This window comes from Myotis nattereri (assembly GCF_964212035.1).
Source record: "Myotis nattereri genome assembly, chromosome: 1".
NCBI classification, from domain to species: domain Eukaryota; kingdom Metazoa; phylum Chordata; class Mammalia; order Chiroptera; family Vespertilionidae; genus Myotis; species Myotis nattereri.
The window spans coordinates 204,894,390-204,907,970 of NC_138075.1; the positions used below are offsets into that span (position 1 = coordinate 204,894,390).

At 47.4% G+C, this 13,581-nt stretch overlaps 1 protein-coding gene across 1 annotated transcript in view; it reads left to right on the top strand.

Moving 5' to 3' along the window:
- The window catches only part of BEND4 (BEN domain containing 4), a gene marked incomplete at both ends in the record, with an annotated part of 34,379 nt that extends 24,974 nt beyond the window's left edge, over window positions 1–9,405 (top strand). The window contains 2 exons of the mRNA XM_081100168.1: window positions 5,429–5,669; window positions 9,188–9,405. Of these exons, the coding sequence (XP_080956294.1) occupies window positions 5,429–5,669; window positions 9,188–9,405 (459 nt within the window). The remainder of the gene's footprint in view (window positions 1–5,428; window positions 5,670–9,187) is intronic.
- Window positions 9,406–13,581: the final 4,176 nt, after the last annotated feature.

The following is a 13,581-nucleotide window of genomic DNA, read 5'->3' on the forward strand; positions in this document are numbered from 1 at the left end:
CTCAGAACTTCACCCTCCTCCATGATCTCTGCGGCCTTCACACCAGGACATTCTCCTGGTTTCTAGCCTTTTCCATCTGGTGTTCACCAGAGTTTCATTTTGCATTGTTCTCTCTTTTTAAAAAAATTTTACTTTCTTTTTTTAATATATTTTTTATTAATTTCAGAGAGGAACCGGGGGGGGGGGGAGAGAAGAAAAAATACCAGTTATGGGAAAGAATCATTGATTAGCTGCCTCCTGCACGCCCCACACTGGGGATCAAGCCCACAACCCAGGCCTGTGCCCTGACAGGGAATCGAACTGTGACCTCCTGGTTCATAGGTCGACGCTCAACCACTGAGCCACGCAGCCGGGTCTGCATCATTCTCTTGCTCTCCACGCCCTTTCCTGGTCAGTCATGTTCTCTCACTCTCTCGCTGAACATCAGCCTCCTATAGGTTAACGAGTCCCTAATCCAGCTCCAAACCACCAGTCTCCAGGGCTCAACTCTGGACCAGGGGGTCCAGAGCCTGACCAGCAGTGGAATGCCATGCACCCCGAACTCAAGACACCTTTGAATGCCCATCTGGACTCCTGTTTGATCTACACGAAAAGCAGCACTGCCCGGCCGGTGTGGCTCAGTGGTTGACGGTCGACCTGTGAAGTAGAAAGTCACAGTCAGGGCACATGACCAGGTCGCAGGCTCGATCCCCAGTAGGGGACATGCAGGAGGCAGCGGATCAGTGATTCTCTCTCATTATTGATATTTCTATTTCTCTCTCCCTCTCCCTTCCTCTCTGAAATCAACAAAAATATATTTTAAAAAATGTAACGAGGCACCAACCCCAGGCAGAAATTCCTGAGGCATCGCTGACTCTCCTCGTCCTCGTTCCTGGCACCCACGTGTCTGACAGCCATGTTGAATAGTCTCTCTCTTGTCTCTGGTTCACGCTCATCATTTTTCACCTGGGCTGTGACAGTAGATTCTGTCTTCTCCATTTTCCACACCGAACTTACTTTCCTAAAGTGTGGATACAAAATGAATGTCACATACTGGATTTCTCCTTAGGACAGGGCCCACGGTTTCCTAGCTTAACATTTCTATTATACAGAAAGCACATCTGAAAAGCTCGCTTTCTCCAAGAAGCCCTCCCTGATTGCCAGACCCTCCCTGCTCGCCAGGACATTGTTTATAAGATGAATTCTGCACTTACTGAAAAGTCAGCGTCCACCTGAGTCTTCCGTTTGGTTGAGTCTATGAAGACATAGAGCACTCACTGTTCATCTTGGTTTTTTCAAAGTTGTCTCAACAGTAGGTCAGACTTTAATAACCTTTTGGTGGCGAGTTGAGGAGAGTATGCGATCAGAATTCTATGAAAACATAAAAGTAGGGAAAATGCCTACATTTCCTCTGCATAGGACTATTAAACTTGACCCATCATCATTACTACTATATTATTTTTATTGTCATGTCAGACATATGAGCATTTTCTCATAGGTATTATTTACTACATTTTATTTCTATTAACCCTGTACGGTAAATCTCATCCACAACACAGAGCATTCTGAGTTGTTTTAAGCTGTATATTACTTTCTTTTTCTTTCTTAAGAAAACTGCCTCCGGATGCTATTTCTATATTTTATGAGTGCTACATTTCATGGAAAGGTGTCTGAGTATATTTTGTAAGGATTTGAGAAAGCTCCTTCCCGGTATTGTCGCTCCCTAATCTCAAGTACCGCCCGTCTTGAAATAGACTCAACTCTGGCCCGAGAGAGGAACTCTGAAATTGGGGGCTGGGTTCCCAGCTCTGCCTTTTGGCTTAGGAGACCTTGGGAAAGGACTTAACCTCCTTAGCCAAACAGCTGTGGGAATCCTAGCTTGTCGGATGAGCTCACACACCCAAGGGAAAGCCCTTTTAAAACTTGTGCAGTGTTGAATGACCACAAGGTTTAAAACCAGTTGCACGGTCTCCTTTTCCCAGGCTGACAGGTGCTCACAGGGACCGTACCTGAGGAGCTGGTTTTCGCTTAAGGAAGGTGGGAGTGCTCTGTCTTCATCGTCCTTTTCAGTGGCCCTCTGGCTTTGATGGTCTCCTTAAAGTTCTTTAACTTCGCCAGTTTATTAGAGTCAGAAGCTCTTCAAGTGACCCAGTGCCGCAGGGATTGAAAACAAGGCAAGAAGCCTGCATTGCCGCGCGTTACTGAGTGTCTGCCACGTGCTGGTGGCGGTGGCGTACACCGCGTCGCCAGTCACAGATGTTCGTCGCACCTGCTCTCTCGTTCACTGTTCTAGGCCCTGGAAGAAGACACAGACTAAAGCAGATAATCATCCCAGCCCCCGTGGGCTTATCTCCTGGTGGGGAGATTGGTGGACTCCTCCCCACACCTGCAGGCTGGGATTGTTATCCTTATTGGGACAGAAGACAGCTTACGTTTAGAGCACGTGTCACCTGGCCGGGGCCTGCACCAGAGCCCACCACTGTGCTTGCACCAGCATCTCAGCCTGTGGCCAGGGGTACAGGGTGCATGTGGCAGCCTCGGGCTGCTCATCCGTGGCTCGATACATGGTGACGGTTATTAGGGAGGCTCTTCCACAGGAACGCTTTTGACACAATTCGTGGTCTGAGGCAGCGAGCCCTGGATCCCACCTTCCCCAGGCCCCAGTGGGCTGCGCTCCTGGCTGAGGGGTCAGCCAATCAGAACCCTGTGACCCTTCCCTCCCTGTGCATGGGAAGCAGTGGAATTCTCTTCCTTGCTACCTGCCTCTGTCTCCTCCCGGATATACCCTCTGACCCTTATCTTTGTGAAGGGCACCCATTTCTCCTGGGAATCATCTGGACTCCCTGGGCTCCCATACTGTGGCTCTCTGAATTGCTTGCCTGAGCCCCTTGATTCTACATCTTTCATGCTGGCTGCTGCATCTACACTGCCACAGACTCGAGTCATTCCTCCACCTCCATCATGTCCCCCATGAGACGGCAGCCTTGGCTGAGGTGCCCTTTGGGAGTCTGGGCTCCTGCCCATCACTTGATCATTTGTGGTAATACACAAGGCCAGGATTGATTTATGCTCCCAAATACTCGTATCTTAAACCTTAAACCTATGATAACTTAGTTAATTGCTTCCATTTTATGGTTAGGGAAACTTGGTTCCAACAAGTTGAAGTAATAACTTGCTTAAGAAACACAACAAGTAAGACCCAGAGCCAAGATTCAATTAAAGCCCAAATGGAACCCTGGCCAGTGTTGCTAAGTGACTAGAGCGTCAGCACGTGGCCCATGGGTTCAGTTCTTGGTCAAGAAACATAGCTGAGCCGAAACCAGTTTGGCTCAGTGGATAGAGCGTCGGCCTGCAGACTTAAGGGTCCCAGGTTCGATTCTGGTCAGGGGCATGTGCCTGGGTTGCGGGCACATCCCCAGTGGGAGATGTGCAGGAGGCAGCTGATCGATGTTTCTCTCTCATCGATGTTTCTAACTCTCTATCTCCCTTCCTCTCTGTGAAAAATCAATAAAATATATTTTTTTAAAAAAATAAAGAAACGTAGCTGAGTTGCAGGTCTGTTCCCTGCCCCCCAATCGGGGCATGTGCGAGAGGCAACCAGTCGATGTCTCTCTTACATCAATGCCTGCCCCCTTCAACTATCTAAAAGCAATCTATATATATAAAGAGCCGGGGGCCATGGCAACCAAACGGACGACCAAACAGGCTGGCGACCAGGCTGGCAGGGGGTTTAGTGAGTGATGACCAAACAACTGAACAGCAGGCTGTGTGGGGTGACCAGGCCAGCAGGGGAGGGCAGTGAAGGATGACCAGGCCAGCAGGGGGCACTGTTGGCGGCAACCAGGCCGACAGGGGGTGCTTTTGGGGGTGACCAGGCCATCAGGGGAAGCCATGAAGGGCGACCAAGCCGGCAGGGGGGGGCAGTTGGGGGCAACCAGGTTGGCAGGGGGGGCAGTTGGGGGTGACCAGGCTGGCAGGGGGGGCAGTTGGGGGTGACCAGGCTGGCAGGCAGAGGTGGTTAGGGGTGATCAGGCTGGCAGGCAGGTGAGCAGTTAGAAGCCAGCAGTCCCGGATTGTGAGAGGGATGTCCAACGGTCTGAGGATCAGGCCTAAACAGCAGTCAGACATCCCCCGAGGAGCCCTGGATTGGAGAGGGTGCAGGCTGGGCTGAGGGGACCTCCTGCCCCTCCCTCCCACCCCCCACGCATGAATTTCATGCACCGGGCCTCTAGTAGAAAAATATCCTCGGGTGAGGATTAACCAAAAAAGAGCAAGGTGACTTTAAATTCAGATACAAACCATGTGCAACATCCTCCCTTAAAAAGGAAACTGAGTCACACTACTGCTCATACACGAAAGGATGAATCCTTTAGAGATGAGTGTATAATTCAGTGACGGTTTCATAGCCAAATCTGGTCGTCCCCTTCCTGTTGGTGTCTATGCCGTTTGCCCTTCTCAGCACTTAACTGCACAGAACACTTTTGAAATAAAACCCTAATAGACCCAAACATTGTCAAATTTATAACCTGTAGTAAATTTGCAGAGCTGTAAAATGGAATGCGTTTTCCCTTCGTTATTTGGTACACCTTAATTACTGGGGAAGGAGTACATTAAAACTGAGATCATGGGTTAATTAATTGTCCTGGACTGTAGAATTTTATGGACAGCCAGAACTAAAGTAATGGTTGTGTAGGAGCAGTTGACTAAACATGGCTTATAAATGTTACAGAAATTCCCATAATTAGTCCCACTGCAGCTATTTAGCTTGGGAATTTTATAGCAGACATAAATTACAAAGGTGAAAAGTACGAAAAATTTTGAATTGACATAGTGGCATTTGCAAAAGCTATAATTTGGGGGGAAAAAAAACACCTGTTTTGTACTATTATTAATTTTTTTTTCAGTTTCCACAATTCCCCCTTTTTTAAATTTACTTTTTAATGTTGTTTCCACTATAATGTCATCAATGGCTATCAGGTGTTAGGTGCATAAGCACAAGTGATACCTCATGAAAATAGACCCCCAGCATCATTTCCAAAAGTACGTCACTGCCAACCCCAGGAGGAAGGGGCCTATTTGATCACACTCTTCAAAGCCATTTCTGCATATTTTAATGGGTTGAAAAGGAAAGTTATGGATTCTTTTTAAATAGTGTTCCCTGTCACTGGATCTTGACACATTTTAACCTACCTGTTAAAATGCAAGTTATAAATAGCTCCTCTTTCAAAGGTGTTCATTATACCTCATTGGCTCTTGTTACAGAAAATGCAAATGTAATTTGAAAAGTGCCCGTTCTGAGTGTGAGCAATTACCTGTGCTCTTCAATACCTGGTTCATTGTCAGCCCACAGCCACTTGGTGAGAAAGCACGTTTGCCTTTGAAATGGAGATCGCCTCGGCGTCTGGCTGGCTGGCTAAGTGGGTAATAAGAAAATATTTCGCTCTTCCAGGGAAGCAAGCAGCTGTTGAACAACTATCCTGTCTACATAACGAGCAAACAGTGGGACGAGGCTGTGAATTCTTCAAAGAAAGATGGGCGACGGCTCCTGCGATACCTCATCAGATTTGTTTTCACGACCGATGAGCTTAAGTACTCATGCGGCCTTGGGAAAAGGAAAAGGTCAGTGCAGTCAGGAGAGACAGGTCCCGAAAGACGCCCTCTGGATCCAGTTAAAGTAACATGCCTCCGAGGTACTGCATCCTTCCGCTCAGCGTCGCCATCTGTGATCTCATTTCACCGCATTGGCTGTGGCTCGCGTGCAAGTGTAGCCCTTCCTATTTCCTTGGTTTTTTTCCCACTGAGACCTCATAGGCTGCCTGTGGCCCATCTACTGGGTATCGACAAGTTCTCTTTAGACACTCCTAGTCTGCTTTAGCCTTGCTGTTCTCCCTGAACAACGGCCCGTAGCATTGCATAGCACTTCCTGTTTCACGCTTTAAGTTCCGACTTGCTCTGCTGCCAGAGGAGGCCCTTTCCGGCCACACTGGAGCCTTGGGCCAGGCACAGAGGAAGGGGAGACGTGGAGTGGTTTGTTTTAATTAGTCAGGTGGTAGGTAGAGCCCATTTTCATTTGCAGCCTGTGGCCCACCCCCTCCCCATCTAGCTGCCCTCTCTAGAATACATGCCCCCAAGCGCCTTAAATTTATGTAGAATTCATTTTCCTCAGTGCCTACAGTATTACTTGGCCCTATCAAACGTTATTCTATTAGTTTCAAAAAAAAGTTACTGTATTAAAAATGAAGACACTGCTTCATCTGTATTAATAACTGGTTACTTTGCATCTGATCCATACTTGGTAAGCCAGGCAGGGGTTGAGGAGGAAAAATCAAGAGATACACCATTCATGTAGCAGGTTCAAATAAACAGACAGATATTAGCCAACTAGGAGCATTATAGAGCCAACAAATACACTGTTCACACCTGAAAAATGTCGTATTAAAAAGCTCAATGTTCACATGGATAGGTCAGTAGTAAGTTTATTGGTTGGAAAGATTTAACAGTGACTTACCCTGGACACGGATCAAATGTTTCCTGACGAGGAAGCCACGGGGGCAAACCTGAGCGCTGACCAGGCCTCGGTTACCACCCAGCACACACTCCTGCTGGGTGCCCACAGGGACTGTTAGTGTGCTAAACGCCTGTGTAGTATTTGTTAGCAGCCGGGTTCCCCACGCCCATCCTGAGTGTCTGATTCAACTGGTCTGGTGTGGGCATAGGGAGGCTGCATTGCTGTGCCTCAGGACCTTCCCGGGTGATCCTAATGCCCATGGCCCTCGTGGCCCTTCCGAATACCACGGGCATGAATACACCCATATTAACCAGGCACAGGTGCTCCAGAGCACCCCCTGTTGGCCATTCTGGAAATTCCACTTGCTCAGAGTGGGTACGATGGAAATGTTCAGGATCTTTCTGAGCCAACTGCCCATGATGTCCTGTATTTTCCAACATCATCAGAGCTGATGGGATCCTCACCAAGAGGACCAGAGGCAGGGGCAGGCCTGGGACTCCCCTGAATGTAGGCTCCGTGTGTGCTGCGGAAGCTGCCCTGGGGCTAAGGGACTCAGAATAAGGGGCCTCAAGTGGTGTCCCTTTGCAGAAATCCTTATTAAACATTTTACATGTTAACTAGCAAGTATGTGAAACAGGGATTAGCATACGTCCCAAAGCGCCAGTGCCCGTGCCCTGGGGATGCTGCCACACCCACTGCGACACTAACGCCAGAGAGGCTGCCTGAGCAGCGCTGCCTGGTCCAGCCCGTGCCCGCGTGGGGACATGACCCACAGGCCTCCACTGGAGAATGTGTGGGCACGGAACGGTAGTTGTCTGCCCAGGGCAGCTGGTTAGAGCCTTTATATGTCTGCCCCAGAAGCTGCAATCCTAGGGCCCTCCTGTGACCTAGATGGGATTCCCTCCCTAAAGCTTCGGGCCTGGTGACTCCCGGGGGTGGTGAACAGGATTGCAATGGCCAAGGAAGCCTCAGACCAGGGCCACTTTCAGTGATGGAAAGCAGGGAGCTCGGAATAGAATCAGCCTGGGCTGGCCTGCTCCCAAATGCGTCCCATCTGTGTCACAGAATGAGCCCTACCTTTAGCTTTTAATAGTCTGTCCGTTTCAGGGACAGTCCTGTCACAGCGGTAGATGGGGGGAGCGTCACAGCAGCGCGTCCTCATCCATTAGCCTCGCTTTCCTCTCGCTGATGCTTTGAGTCTCTCATTTCCTTGGGTTCATGTGAGAGGGGGATCTGAACAGATAGGGGAGTTATTTAAACAGTTGTCGAATGCTCACTGAATACAGAAGAGACTTGAGGAGGACAGAGGAGGAATAGGAAACAGTCCCGGCTTCTGGAGCCAATAAGTAGTCCGGCTGGAGATGATTGGAGGACAGTGGTGAGATAACAAGGTGCAGATATTTGAGTCCTTGAGGTCCCAGAATACCTCCTTTCTCTGCCCAGCACTGTCATGACCTGGACTTTAGAATTGCCCTTCAGTGTTTCCCAGGCTCGCACCCCAGGATAGGCCGTTAGGCTCCCAGCAGTTGTGGAGTGAGGAGCTGAATTAACAGAATGCTTTCCCCAAGGAAGGCGTCCAGGGCTGGGACTGAGGGAGGCAAGTGAGTATCTCACCTCAGGCAGAATCAAAGGGTGTGCCAAGCCAGCAACCTGGGTAGACCCTCCCCCTCCCACCCACCCCTGACCTCCGCCTTCTCAGCTGGAGTCCACTGGGCATAGTTCAGGGCGAGAGAGTTCGCTGGTCCAGGAACTCAAGGCGTTAGCTTCTCCCCAGGGCAGATAAGAGTGTGGATTTCACAAAGCAATTTCAGACCAACCCAGTTGGACAGTAAGAACTATCGCCCCGCCGAGGGAGCATTCTGGAAAGGAAACGATGTGTAAACAGCAGGCAGGCATCCTGAACTTCCAGTCAGCTGGGCAAAAAACACAGGCGGACTTAAAACTTTCCCAGAATGTTCAAAGCGTTTTACAATGGTCCCATTGAAATAGCGATGTAGGCATGATGAGGAGCCCTCAGCCCCTGAGGAAACAGAAGGGGTTCATTTGGGCTCTTCTATAGGAGGCCACGTTGGTTTCATTGGGAGCTTAGCTATTTTTTATGTATTTACTCTTCCAGGCATGCTAATTGCTTTCTGGTGAAATTGAGTATTCAGAGGAAACCTCATTTTAAAAATATTTGTCAGTGCATATATAGGCAATTAGAGAAATCAGTATAACCTATAACATTTTAAGAATGTGCAAAGCTCTTCTAGAAACTTAGGCCATTTCTCACTCCTTGAGATTTTGTGATTTTATTGCACTTAATCTACAAATGAGTAGCTGACTGAAGAATACCATGTGAACAATTTGCTCTCCTTCTGGAGATAGTTAACATCCTAAACATGTGAGGCAGTAACAACAGGGGTTTTGAAAATGGGACTCACTAACTTTTACCAGGCATGGTGCCTACCATGTCTTACAAATCGAGTTTACTTTCAATTTCAATAGCAAATGTTCCTTAGAAGGATCACCCTCTTGCTTACGGGACTTTGCTCTTGCGCATGAGTAGGAAACTTACGGTTTAATGAGTGACATCATCATGGCATTGCATTGGAGTTCTCATAAAGCTTTTCTCAAGAGCTTCTGTTAACGTATAAGCAGCCTCTTCTACCATCTTCTGCAAAAACCAGCTGTTTCTCTTTGTTGTGTATATTCCCACAGAATTCATTAGGATGCACTGTACCTCCAACCCTGACTGGTGGATGCCCTCGGAGGAGCAGATAAACAAAGTGTTCAGCGATGCTGTGGGTCACGCCCGGCAGGGGCGCGCAGTGGGGACTTTCCTGCACAATGGTGGCTCGTTTTATGAAGGGATCGATCACCAGGCCTCCCAGGATGAAGTCTTCAGTAAGAATTCCCAGGATGGGTCCGGGGATTAGTGGACAAAACCTTCCCATTGCAGCAGCCGGTCCTCTCCAGAGTCGCCATTGTGACTGTCCTGTCTCCATCACTGTAGAGCCCACAGCATGGCATCTGTCAGAATGCACAGCCTCAGTCTTAACTCTCTTGACCTTCTGCCGCAGTTCCCAGATCGAAATCCATTTTAGGGTTGTTGGCAAAGTCTGTGCAGCCTACCACAGATTTTCAGAATACTATATTGTAAAAAGTAAAAGCTACCATTGATTTTAAAAGATTACATGGTGAGGATGAGGGGGTGGAGACAAACTCCTGGTCACCTGTCTGAAATCTTCACGTAAGTTCTGCTTCCTGCGCAGAGCTGGTCCTTATGGGAGATTGGGCTGCGTTCCTGCCCATGAGGGAAGGTAGAGACATGGGTTACTATGGAACAAGCATTCTCTTTAATTCAAATAAGTCATTTTTATGTTTTCCAAAGACTTGAATTCATGCTTCTCAGCAAAGACATCAGATAGGTGACATAATATGCTGTGTCTCCATTGACAGAGCCTATTATTAAATAGAAACCAGAGAACAGCAGCCATCTGTAGACAGTGATTAGTTGAAAGTCAGCTATTTTTCTCGATTATTTTTACCAAAAAAGTCCTACCATGTTGATCAGGAAGGCACTAGGTGATCTCTGGAGTTTACAGAGAGTAATAGTTTTCATTATGTCAGTCAAGAAACATCCAAAGATCCCAACCATTGTTAAATGCTTGATTTTGTAGGTTCCAGTAACCTAAAGTCAGGCTCTGTTGACACAATGCCAGAGTGGTGGGTTAAACAATGAGAATTCCAGCCAGCCCTTTGGTGCACTGAAGACCAAACAAGTGGTGTGACTGATGGTATTGACTGAGTTGACCAGATGTTCTGGAATTGCGTCCACACAGCTTCAAGGCCATTCTGACAACTATGCAATGGGCTTGTCTAATTTCTCTGAAACTTGAGGGTCTTTCTGTGCTCAGTTGATCTTTAGAATTTGCATAAAACTTCTGTTTCTCGTTGTCACTGATGAAAATTGTTTCTTCCCAACTGTGAGTGCCTGCTTCCCGCAATATTCCCCTGAGCTGATTGGTTGAGTCTCACTTGTGAAATCATAGTGTCTGGAGCCATTTCTTACCCAAATGCTGCAGAGAAACTAGGACCAGTTCTGAGAGCCTCGGGTTTGGACCTCAGGAGAGGTTTGGACCTCAGACTAATGCTAATGCCACATCCTTTGTAAGCAAAGGGCTGAGTGGACAGCATTGTTGAAGGCTGTTAATGTCATCTACAGACGGGACTATAAAGATTTTGGAAATTCATTTAAAGTTTATGAGCATCCATTTATAAAGTAGTTATTTTTCCCATTTTTTTGTTAAAGTAAAATAAGATTCCTTTATGTTCAATAATTTGTATCAACTAAATTGCAAAGGCCTAGAAATAGGTCCGTCTTTAGCTTTTTAAATAGTTTCAAGCTCTGAAAAGTTTAATGTTTATAGAAATGGTCATTTATCAGACCTGTAAAGTTGTGGGGGGAGAACTAATATTTTGATCCTATATTGAAAAAGTTACCTAAAATTTTGAGAGGTTTTTTTTGTTTGTTTGTTTTTAAGAAATGATAAGGGCAAATGGGATGTTGTTTATGGGAACCATGCGACTAATATTGGGCTATACAAAGAAAAAGGTACTTCTTGAAGAGTTTTAAAGGTCTAGGAAATCAATATTTTGTAAGATTCTTTGGTGACATGAAATCTTGGCCAGAAGAAAAATAACCACCATAACCTCATCTGTCAATCCATCTTTCTTTTTCTTTTTTTTGCATTGGATTTTGTTATCCATACTGCTGAGTACATGTCCCCTCTCCCCCTTTTTTTTTGTATAGCAGCAATATTTGACCACTGCTTTTATTTTTTAGAGAGAGAGTGGAAGGGAGAGGGAGAGACAGAGAGAAACATCGATGTGAGAGAGGCACATCTATTGGTTGCCTCCTGCAGGAGCCCCCACCAGGGCCAGGGAACCGGCAACCAAGGCAGGTGCCTTTGACTGGAATCACACTCTGGGGTCCTGCAGTCCTCAGGCTGACGCTCTATCCACTGAGCCAAACCTTCTAGGGCTGCCCACTGCTTTTAAACGCTATCAGCTCTTACCATTTTCTGCAATCTTGAGAATTGCACACAGCTTCACCTCTCATCATCACCTGGTGTGTGCTCACCTGTGCTGTGCTGGTCTTCGCTGATGGCGACGCTGAGAGCATGTCTGCACTCTCCATGGCCTTATGTGCCAGCGTGCTACTGATGAAGTGCTGGCCCCACTCCCGTTACCATCCCCTGAAGAAGGCGCCTGGGAAGGCTCTGCTCCCCAGCCACCTGGTTGCACACATCTTTGCTCCAAAGGCTCACCTGGTCTCTTGCCTCTCATCCCCTTTCCAGGTGAATTATTTCTGTATCAGCTGTTCTCCAATATTTCACAGATTGCAAAATGCGGGAACTTCATGTTGGCCCAGAAAGATGACTGAGCATCAGACAGCCCATTCTGATGCCTCTCCTGGAACTAGGACCTGCTACCCCCTGCCCCTGGTCAGATGTTCTGTTATGTTCTTCACTGCCCGTGTATTCCTATTCCTTTAGCCCAGCCCACCCAGGGGCTACAGCACGCTTGGGCTATATGACACAGGATCTGCTTAGATATTCTGCTGGCTCCTTGGTCCGTGTCCCATGCCATCCTCTAGGCTTCCCCTTTAAGGCTAATGTCGTAGCTGGTTCATGGTGGTTGCCTGCGTGGGCACCTGATTTTTAAATCAGGGCTTGTAGAGATGGCTCACCTACTTTTCTGCAGGATCAGCATGGCCGCTATGTAGGACGGGTAAAAGCTCGCTGTCCCTGCTGTCAGCCTTCCCATTGATCTCTTTGGAGGCCTGGAGATGTTGCCTGTTTTCTTGATTTAATTTTCTGCATCTTTGTCTGGAATTGGACAAATTGTTCTCATGACAAGAAACGTAGACTCGGCTTTTAGAATCTTCCTTGAGTCGGTGGAGCATGAGTATAAAACAGATCGAGTTAACACAGCTCCGGGTGCAGCTGGGCTCCACTGCATTGGCGAGAGGGGGGCCTGCAGGACTGGCCTGACACCGACGACGAACGTGATGTTTTTGTCAGTGGCCGAGTGTGGGCCATCACCCAGCTGTCGGAAGTGCCCGTACCTTCCAACAGTGGCAGCGTCTTGACGTGTCCCGAGTTTTTGCAAATTAAAAGCTGTCACAAAGCGTACCTGCTTTCGCAGTGACCTGTAGTCCCGCTGGGCTCGGGACAATAGTTCAGTGTCCGGATTGGAGGACGTGGGCCAGGACCTTGTGGGAACTGTAGTCTGCGCAGAGTTGCTGAAGTCACATTTCTCACTGTCTCTTGGAAGGTGCACTGTTCAGAATTTTAACGGTTAACCTCAATGCCAAGTGCTTTGGAGATAAACGCTAAACATTAAAGTTCACACCATCCCTTTCTGCCTGAAAATATTTCATCCAGCCCTCGAACCCTGGCATCACTCTCGTTCCTCACGTGCACCACAGCGTTTAGGTTATTGTCACTGTCGGTGTTTCATAGGGGTCGCTAGGGACGTAGCGGATAATAGTAGAGCATCTGCAGAAAATTGCCGTCACCCGCTTCGGTAGGGGGATCAGAGGTACATGGAGCTGCTTCACAGCTGTCGATGTGGATGCTTGTATAGTCTGGGTCTTGCTTAGCCCTTCCCAAGTCATAAAAACGTTGACCTTAGAGATACCTTCATTAGGATTAGAGGGAGGTTTAATTATTACAATATATTTGATCTAACTACTCCATGAGTCCAATATCAGTAGAATGGTTTCTTCAGTCCAGTAAATGTCAGATGCTTTCCCCAAATTTGGACAGTACTCCAAGCTTAGGAGTCTGCACATTCATGATTTCTACATTTTTCTGCCACCTTTAATGGCTTTCCCTCCCTTTTGTTGCTGTCAGAATATGGATGAAGCATCAAATAAGATGAAAGGTGCACTAGTTTCAGAAAAGCAAACATAACCTAGCCTTTATTTCGGTTCTGTCATTTACTCTTTGCTCCAGAACTTGAACCTAACACCCACTGACTACCTCCTTAGTTTTTCCTTAGATCTTAATCATTTTAAAAAACCTCATTCTTAGGTAACTTTGTTT